Raw genomic sequence first — 20,501 nt, 5'->3', positions numbered from 1 at the left:
CTTCTTCTCAGAACTTTCTCCACTGTGCCCCTCTCTCCCCTTTCTTCCCTACCTTTCCCTCCTGCCCCTTTGCTTTTCTTTTTATATGTGTTATGTCACCAAATTAAGCTTCTATAGGCCAGGAGCCTCTTTTAACTAGTACTTGTATCCCCAGAATTTAGTGTGTGTTTAGCACCTAGGAAAGGCTTAATAAATACTTGTTGACTTGACTGAATAGATACAACAATGGGGTGCTCAAGAAGGACTAGCACCTCTGGTGTGAAGACTTGCCAAGCTCTTTTTAGGACTGCTCATCCACTTTCGGTGTCCACCTTTATCTAACCCTCACCTGTGGCTCCAAGAAGCTTCAGTGGCTACACCCCAGTAAAACCATCTCAGCAGAGGAGCTAAACCACCTTGAGACCCATTGGTGAGTTAGGGGAATGTCTATCCCAAGTATGTGAAGACTCCCCCTCGTGGAATGGGCAAATAAGAACAAATTGTTCCAATAGCCATGAAGGTGACTGTGGAACACTCAGAGCTTGGTCAGACATTGAAGATGCCATCCCAGGCCATCACCAGTCATCTTGACTTTTGTCTTGCCACTGGACTTCAGTGACTCTGGAAGAAAGAGTGAAGCTAATAATGACTTTGTGCAACTCTGCCTCACTTAAATCCAATTCACACAAGTCAAGACATCACCCCTTGATGTCATTGGGAATGACAACAACAATGAATACAATTATGTAAATGAAATAAACACTAAAGTGCTGATGAAGTTAGATGAATTGCAATGGTTCAACTTGGGATTTTTGTCTCAGAAAAAAGTCTAAGAAACACGCTGGCTGGTTTCTAGGAAGGATTTAATCAATCAAGTAATAAATCATCTAGGTAGCACAGTGGAAAGAGTGCTGGGCCTGAAGTCAGGAAGATTCATCTTCCTGAGTTCAAATCTATTCTCAGACACTTATTAACTGGGTAAATAACTTAACCCTGTTTGCCTCAGTTTCCCCATCTGTAAAATGAGCTAGAGAAGGAAATGGCAAAACACTGTAGTATCTTTGCCAAGAAAACCCCAAATGGGTTCAGGAAGAGCTGGACATGACTGAACAAAAAATGACTGAACAATAAAAAACAAACCAATCAACAAGCATTTAGTAAACAATAGGTGTTGTGCCAGGTAGAGGGTGGTGGTAGAATACAAATATAAGAAACACAGTCCTTGCTCTCAAGGAGCTTACATTTTATGGGGAAGACAACATGCCCATAAATAAGTACAAGATATCAGGCTAGGTTGCTTTGTAGATTTGGGACAGTTTTGCTTAAATTTCTCTTTATTGCAAAGGAATATTTGATTGGACTAGGGACACATATTGGGAAATGATTTTGATGCAAGATAAACTCTAAAAATAAAAGCTACTAACGTGGAGGAAAAAAGATCAGGTCATGTGAGACTAACCTAATTTTCTTTCTTTTTTTTTTTTTTACAAGGTTACTAGATAGGTAGATCAGGAGAATGCTATGTATATATAGCTGTCCCAGATTTTAGTGAAGCATCTGATTGGGTGGAACAGAATACAGCCTTCCAGGCTCTTTTTCAACAAGGTGACTGTTTCTCATTCATACATTAATATAATTAAAGATTCCTTGAAAGATATAATAGAAATGACTGTTTAACAATGCTATGATCATAAACATTGAGTAAGAAATAAAACAGGGAGATGTATTTTTGCCAAAAGAATTTGCCACTGTGATCAAAAAGATCTATTACTGGATCCAAGCTGAAGATGGATTTCCTTGGGATAGTGAGATATTTTAGGTATTCCTGTTTGAGAATGAAATTGGGCTGATGGTATTAAGCCCCAGAATATTTGCAGAGCCTGCTGGATGAGAATTGTAAACTCCAAGGAGTTTAGCTTGACCATCCACAGGAGGAATATCCATTACCAAATTACAATTCTAATATAAAGCTTGTATGTGTAACTGGGTCAGGCGGTAAGAGGTGCAAGGAGGGTCCAGACAGTGAACTAGATTACCTTCAGACTATATAGCAAAGGCCCATCTTTTGAATAACAACATTCTACTGGAGTTACTGTTGTATGGCAGACTTGAAATAAAATGGTCTCAGAAATATTAAAAATGAAGATTACATGGGGGGCCAATGGAGAGGTGCATGGTAGGCGTGTGAGCAAGTTACAACATATAATCATTGAGAAACTTTAAATAAAAAGAGCAAAAGATGTCTTTGAGGAATTGTATCATATGAAGAAAATATTGGCTGGCTAAGTATCAAAGATGGGTGTATCATGGGAGGTGTGAGAGGTAGACAGCCAGTGTGCTCTACTTGTAACTTCTCAGTGTCAATAGAAATATATGGGGTGTGCCCACGTGGTGAATTAGTAGAAAGATATGGACAAGAGTGACACAGAAAGTAAAGGCCCGGATGGGTTGCAATCTGCGTTGTTGGAAGAGGCTCCAAATCTATGAAATCACAGATTTTTTTTTGACACTTGACAAGTCTTTCATGCTAACCTTATGGATAAGATAGAGAGATATGGCTAGATGATAGAACAATTAGGTGGATTTAGAAATAGGTTGAATGACTGGACCCAAAGAATAGTCATTCTTAGTCATGAATGGTTCTATGTCAACTTGGAAGGCGATCTCTAGCAAAGGTTAACGGTGCTGTTTAACCATTTGAATCAATTATTTGAATGAATAAATAGCAAGCTTATCAAAGTGTAAGATGACAGAAAGCTGAAAAAGATAACTGCCACACTAGATAATGGTCAGGAGGATCCAGAAAGATCTTGACAGGGTAGACCATAGGTGTCAAACAGGGCTGGCAGTCCCTTCCCCACCCTCTACCCCCAACACTACTGAGAGAGCTGGAACCAGATTAAAATGTAATTGGGAAATATTTAACCAAATAAATAAAAATACAACAGAACATAGTTTCACCTTTAAAAAAAAAGCCCAAAACAAAGTCAATATTTCTTTCAGGGATCCTTACGTACAGATGGTTTCTATTTGAGTGACACCCCTAGGGTAAACTACTAAATGGAATCTATAAGATGAAATATCATAAGGACAAATGTAAAATTTTACACTTGAGTTCAAAAAAATCAACTTCCCAAGTATAAAAATGGAGAAGAGAAGCTAAATAATAGTTTTAAAGTGTTTTTTTTTAAATCTGGAAGTTTTAATTAATTTTAACCTCAACAAGTGAGATGTGACAATGTTCACATTGCTCACGTGTTCTTAGATTGCATTGAGAGACATGGTCCAGTACTATGGATGTGATAGTACTATATGTACTCTGCCCTGGTCAGACCATATCTTTAGTACTGAGTTTAGTTTTAGACACCATCTTTTTATAAGGACATTGATAAATTGGAGGAGCACCAGAAGAGTGGTACAAGCATAGAAAAGGACCTCAGATCTTGCCATATGAAGCTCAGTTGAAAGAACTGGGAGATCTTTATTTTTTTTTTGTTTTCACAAAACTTATAAGAAAGGGCCACCGATTATAATAAAGAGTAAAACAAGAGGCAGAAGGGCGAAAAAGTTTCACAAAACTAACAAATATATCTATTATATATATATGTATATGTATGTACCTACACTGTGTAAATAATGTTGTCATAAATGGTATTAAACACCCTTGTCCCTACCTCCACAAAGAAATAGGAGGATGTGTTTTCTCATATCTCTTCTTTGGGGCCAAGGTTGTTTGTTATAATTTTGTAGCATTCAGTTTCAATGATTTCATTATTCTATCAATTTACATTGTTGTAGTCATTGTGCATATCATTTTGTTTAGCAGTTCTATTTACTTTTTATCTATGCATAAAACTTCCCATACTTCTCTGTATTCATCAAGTTCGTTGTTTCTCCCAACACAGCAATATTCCATTCCATTCTTGTGCCATAATTTGTTTAGCCATTTCTCAATTGATGGGCATCTACTTAGTTTCTAAGAACCAAGCATTTTTAGCCTGGAAAGGAGATTTAGTGGGGACTTGATTCTTGTCTTCAGACATTTGAAGGGTTGTCATATGGAAGAGGGATTAGATATATTCTGCTTTGTCTCAGGGGATAGAATTAGGACCACTGGGTGGAAGCTATGTAGAGAAAAATACAGGCTTAATTGAGGAAAAAACTTCCTAACAGAGTGGAATGGACTAGGTTACCTTTGAAGAAACTAAGTTCCTCCCATCACTGACAGTGTGCAAGCAAAGGTAGATAACTACTTAGCTACCTTTTACCTTAACTACTAGCTGGCCATGGTGTACAGGGTATGGGTTGGACTTAATGCCTTTTGAGCTCTCACCCTCCTTCCTTCCTTCCTTCCTTCCTTCCTTCCTTCCTTCCTTCCTTCCGTCCGTCCTTCCTTCCTTCCTCTGTGATTGTGTAATTTTGTGAGACAGAGAGAGAGACATACAAGAGACAAAGGGACACCTGAAAAAACAGGAAATTATGTTTAGTGAGGGAAATCTTAGGGTGCAAAATGATGAAGGTGGTATAGTTACTTGGGGGTATTAGCGAGGGCTAGGATTTGACACAGCCTTTTGGGGTAGAGACATAAGTCTTGGGAGTTGAAGAGGCCTGTGAGTCAAAGCAGACATTTACATACATTTTGAAATCACCAAGTATGAGGACAGGGGTCAGAGCAGACAGGAAAACCATGAGCCAGACTCATGAAGACTATTGAACCCTTTGAAAAAGAAAAAAAAAAGAAGGTATCAATTGGTATGTGTACATAGCTGAGTGACTGTGCTGGAGGAAGTGTATGGATGCTAAAGTGGGGAACCAGGAGTCTGCTGATTCTGCTTCTGGCCTGTGTTGATGTGATAGATGGAGCAACTGGCATGACAGAGTGGCCAGGTAAGACCAGGCAAGAAAGTCAGATCTCTAGGAGTACAAGAAGATGGAGAATGTGAAGAAAACATTTTAGGATAAAGGGGAGTTTTTTGGTTTTTTTATTTTTATTTTTTTTAGTAAGAAAGTGAGAGCTCCAGAGGGCACAGTGGACAGAGGAAGATAGGTCATTGGAAAGGGTACAGTTGAGCTTGATAGGGATGAGTGAGGGGAAAGGGAGATGACAACTCTTAATCGCAAGGATTGGAGGAGCAATGGTTGGGACTTGGCCAGTCATAGAAAAGGGTGAGTACTAGTTAATTGGATATTCAGTTAATCAAAGCAGAGGTGGGAGGGTTGATGGTAATAGTGGTTGGGAAGGTCATGTGGTGGACTACAAATATGAAATTAAGGATACAGTGTCAGAGAAAGCAGTTTGTGTTATTCACCTGTGCTTCTTTGGGGAGCTAGGGGGTGCCATATAGTGCACAGAATGCTGGGCCTGTAGTCAGGAAGTCCTGAGTTCAATTTTAGCCTCAAACATGTCCTAGCTATGAGACCTTGGGCAAGTCATTTGACCTCTGTTGCCTCGGTTTCCTCATTGTAAAATGGGGATAATAGTAACACCTACCTCGCAGGGTTGTTGTGAGGATCAAATGAGATACAATAGTGTCCAGCAGGTGCTCCATAAATACTCATTCCCTTCCCCTTCCCTTTTGTTGCAAGAGAGAATTCTATTTGATGGAAGTCAGGTAGTGGTATTAGCGAGTGACAGCTATGTAGGAAACAAACAGTAAAACATTAGAAAAATATTTTCATTTAATGAGAACAAGAAGAAGGTCTCTAGCCCTGGGGAGCGTGCAGGCCCTTTGTTTCATCATTCCTTTGTACCACAATTTAGGAGAAAAAGTGGGGCTAAGGCTGAAGCCAGGAAACTGTGCTGTTGGCAGTAGGAGGGATGCTTCATTTCTTCTTATCAGCCATAGCTCCAACCTAGTTGGACACTTGACAGTGGTGGAAAGCTGAGGCACTGTTGTCTCAGATGGCAATGGCAGGCAAAACACAGTAATAAGAGACAGAGAAAGCACCACCTCCCCAAAGAGAAATCCAGGAGGTCATGTGTTAAGGAGGCTTTTGGTCCTAGTTCCTGAGAAGAGCTGGGGCTCCCACCCTCCAGGTAGTGAGTGAGGATGGAGGGCCAAATATGCCTCTGGGTAGGGGTGTCTCTGTCACTTCCTTAAGACATCTTATCTGGAATCTTACTGGTCACAGAGGATTGACTGCTATGTTCTGTGTTTTAAGGGCCTGCCCATCCCTGGCCTTGTGTGTTTTATGATTCCTGAGGAAACTCCAAACATAAATGACTCTATTAGTTACTACCAGGAGAATCAAGGATGAATAAAGTTACTTCTTCAAAACCAGTATCACATCACTGTTCTTAGTGGATTCTCTCTTGAGATCACCTGGAATACAAAAGCCTCTGTAGGGGCGGCTAGATGGCACAGGGAATAGAGCACCGACCCTGGATTCAGGAAGACCTGAATTCAAAGCTGGCCTCAGACATTTGACACTTAATAGCTGTGTGACCCTGGACAAGTCACTTTACCCCCTTGCTTCACCAAAAAAAAAAAAGCCTGTCTAGTACCTATTGTAGGTGGAGAAACACTCTGAACTGGAGACCAAGAAACAAGGCATTAACAAAAGCCATTCTTTCCACTGACTTGCAGGCAGCACCTTCCTGATTGAAAGCATCCGTCACTGAACAAATGATAGGTAGAAGCTTGTAGATTCTGTCCCTGATGTAATGAAAGGGCAGAATTTTTAAAATGTTGAGATTGGGAGGCAAAGGCAACCAACAAATATTTTATTTTCAAAAAACATGGAAGAAAATACTTTTTTTTCCCTTCAAACTATAGGCCAGTAAGTTTGACACTGAGTCTGGGCAAAATTAGAGAACAAAGAAATAATTGGTGAGCATTTGCAAAGGGAAATGGTTGATCAATAAAAGTTAGCATAAGTTCATCAAGAACAAATTATGTCAGATTAACTTAATTTCCCTTTTTGACAAGACTGGTAAATTGGGGCAGTTCCACAGTATACTTGGGTAAAATCAGGGCCTTGCTAAAAAGCAAGGCAATTCAAAAAGTCTCTCACGATATCCTTGTGGATCAAATGGAGAGTACGGGTTGGACACTAGTACATTTATAATTAATTCAGAATTAATTCAAATGGATGGAGGCAAGGAATGATTAATAAATTAATGTCAACCTAGATGGAGCTCTCTAGTAGAATGTCAAAATAGGACTCTATCCTTGGTTGTTATGTGTTCGCCATTAAAAAACAAAGTACTTGGATGAAGATATAGATGACTCGTTCCCCAAATCTGTGGATGATGCAAATCTAGGAGAGATAGCTAATAGTTTAGATAACAGATTTTGGATCCAAAAAGATCTTTTTTTTCCTCCCTAGGCAATGGCGTTAAGTGGCTTGCCCAGGGTCACACAGCTAGTAAATGTCAAGTGTCTGAAGGTGCATTTGAACTCGGGTCCTCCTGACTCCAGGGCTGGTGTTCTATCCACTGGATCCAAAAAGATCTTGACAGGCAGGCATAATGTGTCAGAACTACTAAGGCGAAATGTAACTGAGAATGTAAAATACTAGAATTGGGTTAAAACTAATCAGCTACAACAGCTGACGTGAAGAGGTGAGGAAGTTTTCTTGAATTGCAGTGTTCTACAACAAAATAGCTAGATGATGCAACAGAGAGAGTCCAGAAGTCTTGAGTTCAAAAGTGATCTCAGACTCTTCCTAGTTGTGTGACCTTGAGCAAGTCACCTAACCTCTGCCTGCCTCAGTTTCCTCACCTGCAAAAGGGAGATAATAAGAGCACTTACCTCCCAGGGTAGTTTTGAGGATAAATGAGATAAGACTCATTAAGCACCATAGCACACAGTGCACGGCATATAATAGGCACGTAATAAATACTGGTTTCTCTCCTTCCTCACCCCTCAAAAATCTTTAGTTCCTGCTGTTATCACTTGGATAAAACACAAACTCCTTAGCCTGGCATTTAAAGTCTTTCATCATCTATTTTCAACCTATCTTTCCAGGCTCATTTTGTCATCCTCTCCCATGTACATCCCAGCCAGACTAGCCTACGTACCATTCATCACCTAGAGTTGCTGTTTCAGCTCCTACCTCTATGCCTTGGGAATGGAGCCCTTTTTCACCTCCACCTCTTAAAATGCAGGGCTCCTTTCAAGGACCACCACTGACCTAAAGACTCCAATGATTATCCTGATTGGCGGTCCTCTTTCTCTGCTCAAATTGTCTTGTATTTATTTATTGGTGTGGAGGTTGAATTCTCCGAGCAGAATCATAACTCTTTGAGGTCAGGGACACTTCTCATTTTTGTTTTTGTATTTCCAGTGCTCAGCGTAGCACTACGGACCCAGTATTTACTAAACAATTTTCAGGAGCAGCTAGGTGGCACAGTGGATAGAGCATTGGGCCTGAAGTCAGAAAAACTAATCTTCCTGAGTTCAAATCTGGCCTCAGACACTTACTGGCTGTGTGACCCTGGGCAAGTCACTTAATCCGGTTTGCCTCAGTTTCCTCATCTGTAAAAATGTGCCAGAGAAGGAAATGGCAAACCACTCCACTCTATTACCTTTGCCAAGAAAACCCCAAATGGAGTCAGGCACAACTGACCGATTCAACAACAAAATATACTTTGAGTTGAAATATAATCTTCACCAACAGAATCTAGAAAGGATATTGACAAAGTGGGGCACATGCAGAAAAGGAAAGATCAGGAAAGTGAGAGGACTGAAGATCATGCTATATGAGGATCAATTCAAGCAAACGGGGATGTTTAGATATTTGAAAAGTTCTTATTTGGAAGAGTGATTAAATTGGTTTTGCTCGGCTCCAAAGGACAGAATTATGACCAAATGGGCATAAACGAGAAAGGAAAATTTCAATCTGATTCCAGGAAGAAAATCCTTACAAAGCTGTATGATAGTGGAATGGGCTGCCTGGTGAGGTAGTGATTTTCCCTTTTCTAGACCCCTTCAAACAGAAGATAAATCAACACTTGGTAATGTTATAGACAGGACTGATCTTTTATGTGGAGGTTTCCCTAAACCACTTCTCTTATTTCAGATTTTCTGAGCCTTTGATAAGGGATGGTTGGGACTGGCAAAGAACGTTGCAAATATTTAAAATTAGAATTCAAGAATAGTAAGGGTTTCCTGTCAACTTATTTTATTTAAAATTCTAATATAGAAGAAAAAAAGAATTTAACAATAGACACGCTAAGGCAAGTGGTTATGTCTTATTATACAGCAACATTATTGTATATACATGTAGTTTCTCTGGTTAAAAGCCTCAGCAGGATTTACAAGCACGGTTAACAATGGAATAAACAAACAAATGAAAACACAATCTATGTCATACACAGAATGTTAAAATCTCTTAATGTAACCAACAAATTAGGCAACAAATGGATGATTTCATCCACAGTGACCAAGAATTTTGTATTTATCACCAAATCTATATTTTTGTACAAATTGAAACAAGGATGATTTTCCCACTGCCCCAAAATAAATTGTTCCCACCTTTAAAATTTATCTATTCAACAAACATGTTAGGCACCTACTGTGTGCAAAGCCCTGTACCAAGTGCTGAGGAAAATATAAAATTTAGACAAGTCACAAATGCTTATAACTACAGGGAACTGAGGAAGAGCATGGTTAGAGTAAACTGCAGTGAAAGTTGGATGATTTTCACCTATTCCAAGATATGTAGGCCTAACTTATTTCTGAGGCAGCGGTGGTAATACAACTTAGAGAACTTTTCACACCTCTAGCATTAATTAGCTGTGCCATCTCGTTTGACTACATGAAAGGCCCCTTCCAACCCTGAAATTCTAGGACATGTGGTCCACCTGAGATTTTTAGCAAAACATATTTACTAAATTAACTAACACCTATGAATAAACAGGCTAGTATTACTTCATCAACTGCCTGTCCCTATTGCTGTGTAACTGCTTCCAGATGTTATGGACCAATGACTAATTATTTAAATTAAAAAAAAATAATGACACTTATATATATCAGGATATATGATTACGTGGCCTACCTTTTTTTTTTCTTCTTCTTTTATTAGTCTAGATTTGTGGTTTCATTCATGTAGAGAATTTTGAGTGAGGATGCTCCTCCTATCAATTTTGATCAGCAAGTAAAATATTTAGTTTCAGTTTCCTGGAACAGATAGGTCAAGCAACTTGCTTAGGGTTGCAGAGCACGTACGTATATCTTCATGGCTCAGACGCCAGCTCTCTCTCCACTGCCATGCTGCCTTTCTCATGTACTTGTGATGTTACTCCTTTTCTAAATCCTAAGGTCTTTTCTTGCTCTGACATTCTGCTTGGTGGATCCTTCCAGCCCTGACATTCTAGGATTCACTAGTTCTGTGGACAGAGGTTTGAAAAACCTTAATTCCCAAGAATAAAACACTGGGTTTTGTACTAAAGTCCCTCTGCAAGTGGTCTCTAAAACAAAACAAAACAAAACAAAACTTTATTAACCAAATAAAAACAGTAATAAAATATGGGATGCTTATTCTGAAAGACAAACAAAACTTCTGAATCCAATTTTTCCTTGACTGGTTTGGTAACACAATCATCCTTCCGTGAATCCTTCAGCTTACTGCTTGCCAAAAGCAGAAATCTAGTCTTTCCAGCCAAGAAAGACAGGGTCTGCCCAATATATGCAAAAGAGACATCTTTCCCACCCAGCATCCTAGTGTAAAAAAGTTATTTATTTGCCCTTTCATGTAGCCTATGTTCTCCTCAAATACTGCTTGCTGTTCATTCTCATGACGGCACCTAAAACTGCAACCATTGTATGTGCTGTGCAAACTAGTCCTCAAAGGGAACGTTGGATGAAGATCACGAGAATATTTTTGATTATATGAAAGCTTCATAAAGACAAAAGCTCATATGCTTTTTTCTGTTTTGATTCGTAAGGTGAAATTAGAGTAGTAAGGATATGGAATTTTGCTCCATTATGCGGGAGACTGATGTCCTTTAAGATCCCTGCCAACTAAAAATTCTCTGATTTCTAGTTCAGTGGATGGTGTGTTCCCTCACTGCCCAGACATAAGGTTAGCTGATCTAGTACTGATGTTGGTGACATCTTCACTTACTGGAACTGGCCTTGCTAATACACCCTTTAGTTGATTGTGAAGACAATCAAGAGTTGGCCTTATCTTACCCTCTATGATCACCATGACCCTGTAGGATTCAAAGGAGAGAAAGAATATAAGGCCTCTCTTTATCACAATACCAAATCTGCAAGGAGAATGGCTGACAAATTCTAACCATTTGTCCAGGAAGAGGATTGGGATGCTGCTGAGTCCTCATTCATACATGTCTAAAGCATCTTACCTGTCTCACGTAGTAACCTGGGCAATGAATCCTTTCTAGCTAGCTACTGTTGAAGGAGGCTGTGTTATAAGGAGAAAGAGTAATTTATTTAGAATCGGATAACTAGATTCTGCTTCTTACTGTATAACACTTTGGTTAAGTTCTCTCTCTAGAATTTAGTTTTTTCATTTGTAAAATAAAGGAATCAGACTAGATGATCTCTAAGGCCCCTTCTTGGGCAACTATCTGGCACAGCAGAAAGAACTCTGGGCCTGGAGTCAGGAAGACCTGAGTTCAAATTTGATCTCAGAAACTTACTGGCTGTGTGACCCTGGACAAGTTACCTAGTGCTTGCCTTCGTCTCATCTGTAAAATTGGTGGATAATAATAGTCTCTATCTCCCAGGGTTGTTGTAAAGATCAAATGAGATAATTGTAAAGCTATTAGTACAGTGCCTGGCATATAGTAAGCACTAATATATATATATATATATATATATATATATATATATATATATATACATATATATATATATATACATATATATACACACACACACACACACACACACACACACACACACACACACGCATATATACATATATATGCTATTTTTATTATTTTAGGATCCTATGGGAAGGTGAAACTAAAGCAGGCACACCACATACAGGTACTCACGCAGTCTGACTTAAGCAAGGCTAAGGTGGACCATTTAATAACCAAGAATACAAGGCCTGTAGTTAAAATTGTGCTATATATGAATGCCCTAGAAGTGTGTAAAGCCACAAAATAAATTAATATACACCCAGTTATAATGCTGTACAAGACAATGGAAACAGTGGGATTCAGAGGTTAGTTCACCTAGGCCAGGTGGATGTGAAGGGTCTGTACATTATGAGGGGTCAGAGCAAAGCCAAAGTGAAGGGAAAGGGGTCCTAGAAGTCTGTAAGCCAACTTGGTTTTCACTTTTCGCCTTTACTGACTCCAATTTGCTTTACTGCTAGTTGTCTTGGGGAGGCTTCTTCCTGAAGCTTGTAACAAAGACCAAGGGCTGCAGGGGCTATTTACACCAGGTATTGACAAAAAGAGACTTATGTGCCAAGAACAGACCGGGGCTGGGAAGGCTCCCAGGTCTTTGTTTGCCAGAGGCCATTATTTCCCTGGAAGCCTTTTCACCTCCCTCAAAACAACTTTGTTTACATGAAGGATGTTATATGAAGGATGTCTATCACTTAAGAGGTAGGGGACAGGAAGCGAGTATGTAGCCCAGCGTCTTCACAGAATCACAGAAGATTAGGGCTTCAAGGGATCTTAGAGATCATTTAATCCTCTTCAGACTTTCCTCACTGCCATTCTCTGTCCACCCCTGCCCCTGCCCCTACACCTAAAAAAAAAAAAGCTGAAAACTGAAGCCCAAACAATTTAAGTGATTTGCTCAAGATCACACATCTAGTTAACTGATGTCAGAATTGAGAAGAGAAGCCAGGTTTCATTACTCCTGGCCCATTATTCTTTCAGTTACACTATACTAGGGCTTCTGTTTCACTCCTACGGACCAGAAGGCAATCTTAGGAGCTTTCAAAAGCTGCACAGAGATGGCAACATTTTCCATGAGAAGAGCAAGTGACTAGCTGTATGACGAGGCAAGTCAATTCCCAAGTCTTTGATTCAGTTTCCTCTTCTGTAAGATTAGATTTCACTAACTGATCTCTTCCAACCTCAACATTCTAATTCCAAGGCTTTGCTAACTCACCCCTTTTCTCAGGTCTTCAAAAGAAAGAAAAGGATTTTCACATAATTCAAGGTATGTAGGCCTAACTTGTTTCTGAGACAGCAGTTCCTAATGAACTAATTAAAGAAGAATATACACATTTCTGATTAAGGGTGGGCAAACACCTGTTAGGTTAAATAAGCTGTCATTATTACAGTTGTCAGTGCTGAATGCATACACTGAACGTGGGCTCCTCTGACATGAAAATTCAAACATATTTTCCTTTACAGAAGGGCAATAATGCCATTTATGATAGGACATCTTACTTCAAATTAGGCTTCCCATTAGATGTATAAATAAGAAAGATGAATAAATCTGCTAACTTCCCTCCTGAAAGAGATCATCCCAAATAAGAAATACAGTTCAGCTGATTTAAATCAAATCTATCCTGAGAGCCTTGCCAACCTTGTACATTGGGACTGGTTAGCTCAGCAAGCACTGGTGGTTTGGAAGAAAACAAGTGTAGAACTCTTCTTGTACTAGTGCTCCTAAAGTGACCTGAAAGGGTCTTTCCTTTGAACCTCCAGCCTACTCAAAGAGGAAAGAATTAATCAGGTTTATGACTTAGGCCAGGAAACCAAAAACAACAGCTACCCCTGGAAAGCATCTGGGGGAAGTGCTTCATGTGAAACTCTTGTCTTTCTCTATCAGCTCACTGGCATTCCTACCACCAAGTAGAGTATCCTGCTTAGCCTATCTTAGGCCCATTTAACTTGTGGGCTAATTCACTTTAATCATCATTTATTAAGAGCTTACCACAAGCCAGATATTGTGCTGGTTGCTTGCAAAATGGAAACTGAGATCTTTGGAGAGTTGTCATTTTCAGTGCATAGCATCCACATGCTACATGGCTATCTTGGCCCTGTTAATCACTATAACCAAAATCATTAATCCTGGAGTCCTTTAAAAGGGAATGTTTTGCTACTGAAAACAGGTTTTCAAAGGTGATGACAGTGCCTCCTCAACGTGCCTTTCATTCCAAGCTGGGCAGAGGGGTATGTTTAAATCAAAGTGAGGAACCTCACGATACCTCCCCCAATCAGTTCCTGTTATTAGGGGAAATGTAAACACAAGCCTCTAGCTCTGTAGATATATAAGTACACAACACATACATACATACATACATATATATATATATTTATGTATAATAATATACACAACAGAACAGTGTAGTACATCAAGGTGCCTTACACTTGGAAGCTGGCATTCTTGGACTTCTAAGTGAGCCTGACCAAAAAGTTCAGTGTAGTACAGGACTGAAAGCCTGTTGAATAATGGGATATTCAAAAGGTATGTTGAAAAAGCCATTTTCTGTACAAATGTGCATTGTTTCCAAAGTGATTTATTCTCTCCAGGTATCTGCCTCAAATTTGGATTTTGGGGTTAAGCTAAACTTAGACCTTCAAGCTTTATTCTTTAAAGTTGTCCAAGTGATGCATTAAGGAGTTATGGGAGAGGAGGACACTCATAACACATGGCTACTCACTCAGGCAATGAAAGGTTAAAAAGTAACCAACCTTACTTTTCACCTTCACTAGAGAAGAACTGATTTAATCTGGGTACACTCGGTGATTTACTACAGAACAGCATCAAGACGTGGGACTTCCTTAAGAGAAGGATTTTGAAGTTTGCCAGCTCTCCACACCCATCCGCAGGCACAGAGTCATGATTAAATCCCACACTACATGCTACTTGGAGCCTTGTAGTAGACTCTTCCCCACTCCCAGCCCTACTCCAACCAGAAGCACTTCATTTCAGGTAGGACTTAAATATTTAGAGCAGTGATTGGCAGTCTGGTCAGAATCCATTTCTAAGTGATGGTTTGGAAAAATCAACACCAAGATTGGGTTGGAGAATTCCACATAGTGGATGTTTGGTAAATGAGGAAAGACAGACTTCCCCCTCCACTATCCCCTCACAGTGTTCTGGATCCTGCACCATGCTGTACTGAGGAAAACCAGAAGTATCGAATACAGTTAAAAATCCAGAAGTCGTGTGTAAGGGACACACACCTCTCATCTTTAAAAGCAGCTTAAAATGTCCTTTTTGAGTCTTTGAAATGTACGTTGTGTTTAATCTTGATTAAGGCTTTTGGCTGTACAGGAAATTCCTCATTTTCCCCTCCTGGATAAAGTCTCCCATGATAGATTTTCCTCTGCCCAGGGGGCCAAGTTGCATGTGTCACTTTAGCAGAGTTTTCCTTCACAGGAGACTAGCAAGGCTGGTGGTGGGTCCATTCTGCGCCTGAAACTGTACAGGGGGTGGCCCGTCTGTCCACTGGAAAACATACATGGAAATGAAAGAAAATGGAATTTACAACCTGGAAAATGAAGAACATGCTATTCTTTGGCAAGAAGTAAATCACAGTTCATATTTCCTGATCAGACCCTATCTGGAGCATTCTGTTCAGGTCTGAACACAACCAGGGAAGGGTGACAAGGATGGGGAAGGGCCTCAGAAACCAGGGCATATGATGATCAAAAGAGGCAAACAGAGAACAGAAGACTTAGGAGGATATGATCACTGTTGTAGCGAAAGGAGAGTAGACCTGAGAGAGAAAGCTAGGACCCAACCGATTGGGAATCATAAATTTAAGTTTAATATGAAGCACTTTCTAATAATCAAGGTTGTCTAGTAATAGAATGGGCCTCATTTCAAGATAAGAGTGAGCACCCTAGTACTAAAGGTGTTCAAGCAGACAGTCACCTTTTGAGGCAGCTAGGTGGTACGGGCCTGGGGTCAGGAAGACCTGTGTTAAAATACAGCCTCAGACACTTACCAGCTGTGACTCTGGGCAAGCCACTTAACCTTTCTCTCCCTCAGCTTCTTCAACTGTAAAATGGGGATAATAATAGTACCTGCCTTGCAGAGTTGTTGTGAGGAGGGAATGAGGTAATATTTGCAAAGTGCTCAGCACAGTGCCTAGCACACAGTATGTGCTATATAAATGCTGATTCAATTCTCTTTCCCCTTTCAAGATACCACAGAGAATTCCATATTAGGAGCCTGACCGGACTAGATGACCTTTTAGGTCCCTTTGCAGGCTGAGGTTCTATGACTGCAAATACAAAGATGATGTTACCAATTAGCTGTCAGCCACAGGCAGACACTGAAAGCTGGTTTTCTTGGGGCAGAGATAGCTAGTGCCTAGTATGTTATCAAGGGAAGGCATCTCCCAAAGGGCTAAACTGGATATATGGGAAGGAAGAATGAAGTTAACTAGCTTACAACCATGATAATATCAGCTAAGAAATTTGACAACTGGCCATAAAAAGTATCTTTCTCCACCAAAGAGCCATCCCTGATTTAGCAGGAAATGCTACCAAGACCCCCAAAGTCCCTCACCGTGATAAGGTTGTGTTCTGGAAGGCTACAAGCTTCAATGTGATCCTGGAGAAGCTGCTGGGAGAAGTTCTGATGCATCTGGGCAGCTTCATGAGCATCCATTGCATTCCCACAAGCTTTATTCAGATCTGGGAAAAAGAATAACACTCATAGCATTCAGATGATTAAATAAGGTACTGTTAGTCGAGTTCTCGCTGGTGTGATCTCCTCCTAAAAGCCTTCCTTGGAGATTCTGGCTTATGAGGTTGCTCTCCTCACTGCTCTACTATAGTACTTATCCATACCCCTTATTTACCATCGTAATTGTAGACTAAATTGTCATCTGTTCTCCAATTAGCAGTAACAGCTGACATTTCTATAATGCCTCACGGTTACAAGAGCATTTTTACATACTGTAACTTGGGGAGGCAGTGTGACGAAGTAGAAAAACAGCTGGATTTGAAGTAGAGAACTATGTTCAAATGTTACCTCTGACACCTATATGATCTTGGGTAAATCACAGAGCTCCCTGGGCTTCAGCATCCTCATCTATAAAATAGGGAGTATGAAAGGAGGGAGGGCAGAGAAGAAGTGAAGGGCTGCTCAACTAGGTGCCCTCTATAATTCCTTCCACCTCTAAATCCATGATCATGTTATCTCCACAAAAATTCTGAGAGGTAGATAACAACAGCTTCCACTGTTAAAGTTTTTGTAGTATATAAAGCATTTTCCTTACAACAATTCTATGAGGTACATAGTGCAAATGTCATTACCTCCAATTTACAGATGAGAAAACAAATCCACAGAGGTTGTACCTTTCCCAACATCACACTGGCTGTAAATGGTAGAGCTAGGACCTGAAGTCAGACTTCTGTTTCCAAAAGAAATGCTTTTTTAATTACACCACAAGTAACCCAACTAGAATGTAAAGCTCTCCGAGGACAGCAATATATTTTGGGGACATATTTTGCAAGAAGCAGTATGGTATAGTGGAAAAAATTTGACATCAGAGACCTAGGTTCAAGTTTTGGCTACATTACTAAATAATTGATCTGGGCAAGTCCTCTCATCACTTCCTTGAGCCTCACTTTCATTACCTACAAAATGAGGATAACAGTTTCTACCTTGCCTACACTAAAGGGCTGTTATGATCATTAAATGAGATATGTGTCAAAATGTTCTTAACCGTATATAAGAGAAATGAATTACTATTGCTAATATGGATTCATGGACTCATTCTCTAACACCCTCCTCAAAAAGCACTAAATTTGGTATAAAGTGGATCTAACTGCGGCCCTTATGATAATTCAGCTTTACCTATAAATACAGTTACATGGAACAGGGCCAACAGTTTAGTTAAATTTTAGTATATGTGATTCATGGAGCAGTACTGGATTTTATGGGGGAGGGAGGTTCAACGAATGATCTTTTTAAGAAAAATAAAATGCTTTGTTAAAAACTTTTGGCTGATGATCTTAAACAGGTAAGAGTTAATTTGCTTTTCTTTAGAAAAATTCTTTGTTCAATTAATATCCTATTTTGTGGTAAAAGGAAAATTCAGTTCTTTTCACACAGCTTTATCTTTAAAGTCATTTATTCTTTCCCTTAAGCCACCTCTCCTCTAGCTGAAAGCTCTGACAATCAGGAACCCAGTCCAATGTTAATTAACAACTTATATTATAGTGGAAAGAACCTTGCACTGGGAATCAGGAAACCAAGGCTTTAGTTTCAGTTTTGTCTATGACTTGCTCTGTGATATTGGGCAGGTCCCTTTCCTCCTCAGTTTTCTCATATGTAAAAAATAAAGGGGCTGAACTAGCTCTGGCTTAAAATTTTTTTTTATCTTATTTTTGTTGCTATCTTTTTTTAAAATATATTAGTTTCCAAATATATGCCTTTCCTTCTCCAGCAAAACATTCCTTATAACAAAGATTTAAAGAGAGAAAAAAAACCAGTTCATCAAAACTATTTAAAATACTGAGTGTATCTGACAGTATATGCAGTATTTCACAACCCTGGTTTCCCCACCTCTGAGATACATCTTCTTAACCAGGCTCTGGGGCCAAATCTGTCTGACTTATATTTATCTAGTGATACCTCTACAAAAATCCTGTTAGGTAGTACAATATTATCATTCCCATATTTCAGATGAACACACTAAAGATCACAGAAGTTAAGTGATTTGCTCAGAGGTCCACAGCTCTAAGTGTCAGAACCGGGATATGTCTTTCCTGATTACTGTCTCTTGACAACTTTATATTATTAGGTCTGATTCTATCATTCCACATTCTAAGATCCTACAGCCATAACTTCTAAATTCAATCCTGACAGGATACTCTTCATAATGTACTGGGAAGATAGAACATTAAAAAAAAATACAGACAGGGCATCTAAAAATGCAAACATTTTACGTGCTATAAGTATTGATAAGTGATTAAGATGGAATAGAGTTTAAAAATGAAATTAAGACACTCCAGGTATATTCTTTTGAGTAGGCAAGATGGGCTTAACTTATGGTAAGGACACAGAGGATACCCAGGCCTATATCTGTGTTCCTTCTGACCCCACTCTAACTAGTTTCCCTCTAGGGAGAAATGCCTGGGTAGACAATGCTTTCTTCTAAAGCCTTCTTAATATACTAGTAGGTTTGAGCCCTCAGGGCAACTAGCACCATTTCCAGGGCTTTTTCCAAGTTCTCTATTTTTATGAGTATGGAAGAAAAATGTTCCATTTCTGATATGATAAATTTGTACAATTTTATAGATTAGAAAACCCGAGAGGCCCAGACCTGCAGAAAAGAAAAGAGGTTTTCCAGGGTCAAACGGAGCTCGTACTATCAAATCTCTCAGGGCCGCTCAAGGTTTCTCTTTGGCAAGACTAACTAGTGGCAAAAGAGGAAGGGTAACCTGTGGTTCATTGTTTGTTTCCAAGAGGACCAATGACATCACAAGGTGGTGTCTCGACTTGCTTGTGAACTGGATTTAAGTGAGGAAGAGTTGTACAAAGTAGTCAGCCTCACTCTCTCTTTCAAAGTCATCCAAGTCCAGCGGCAGGACAAAAGTCAAGATGACTGGCAATGGCCTGGGATGCGGTGAAAAACTTCGGTGTCTTCAATGCTCAATCAAGCTCTAAGTGCTCCACAGCACCTGCTTCCATGGCCATTGGAACAAATTGTTCTCATCTACCCATTCCACCAGGGGAAGTCTTCACATGCTTGGGGTAGACATTCCCTTACCCCACTGATGGGTTTGAGGCCTGTTGGTTCCCTTCAACTTGGCTTAGCCTGTCTGCCGAGCCAGGTTTTACTGGGGTGTGGTGACTGTGAACGCTATAGCTTCTTGGAGCCACAGGTAAGAATTGGGTAAAGGTGGATGCTGAAGGTAGATGAGCAGTCCTAAAAAGGACATGGCAAGCTCTCATATTAGAGGTGCTAGACCTCTCCGAACACCCCATATACCCCAGAAAGGTAACTATCGGTTGGGTCTTACGCTCTGCCTGTAGCCCTCAGAAAGAAGGGCCAGATTCCACTTAAAAAGATGGCCTGATCTCCAGGAGACACCTGCACAAGGGAAAGTAAGGCACCAAGACTAAACACTGACATGGAGGAAGATAAACTGACATAGTTGGTGAAACGCCCGGCCAAAATGTGTTCTAGGCTGAGCGTCTGGTAAGGGCACTCCACCCGCAATGTGAACAGAATGCCCACTGAGACCACATTTGGCATCCAATAAGACTGAACCTTGTCATCAGAATGAAATGTCCTTGTGGCATAGGGTAGTAACACTTCCTTCCCTGTTGCAGTCTCCAGAATACAGACCAGCACTACAAAGCGCAAGAAACACAAAGTCAGAAAGCATGGACACCTGAAGATGGAGGGAAAGTTGTAGTTTCAATAGAGACCAAAGCAAAGATTTTTTTCCCCTCCAAGGGACAGAGTGTAGGAGGGAAGGGAATGGTGTGGCCTTTGTTTCCCAATGAAGACTTGTATTAAAATACGCCTTTATATGTTGTTGTTCAGTTGCGTGTGGTATTTGTTTTGCTTTTAACTACTTGGAAAGGAATGTTATAAAGAGCCTGGAGGGCAGGCTGAAGCCTGACTGCTAAGGACTTCAAATGTCCAACAGAAGAATTTGTACT

The 20,501-nt window shown here is 40.0% G+C and overlaps 1 protein-coding gene across 1 annotated transcript in view; it reads right to left on the bottom strand.

Annotated features, from left to right (window-relative positions):
* Positions 1-9,088: 9,088 nt before the first annotated feature.
* Positions 9,089-20,501, bottom strand: part of MAU2 (MAU2 sister chromatid cohesion factor) — an 82,192-nt gene continuing 70,779 nt past the window's right edge. Inside the window, exons 18-19 of the mRNA XM_020969318.2 lie at positions 16,386-16,513; positions 9,089-15,317 (exon numbers count right to left, since the gene is read on the bottom strand). Coding sequence (XP_020824977.1) covers positions 15,243-15,317; positions 16,386-16,513 — 203 coding nt within the window. The 3' untranslated portion in view covers positions 9,089-15,242. The remainder of the gene's footprint in view (positions 15,318-16,385; positions 16,514-20,501) is intronic.

This window comes from Phascolarctos cinereus, unplaced genomic scaffold (assembly GCF_003287225.1).
Source record: "Phascolarctos cinereus isolate Bilbo 61053 unplaced genomic scaffold, phaCin_HiC Scaffold_4;HRSCAF=312, whole genome shotgun sequence".
NCBI lineage: Eukaryota > Metazoa > Chordata > Mammalia > Diprotodontia > Phascolarctidae > Phascolarctos > Phascolarctos cinereus.
Note: the sequence above shows the minus strand (reverse complement) of the source record. Positions and strands in the feature narration are given on the sequence as shown.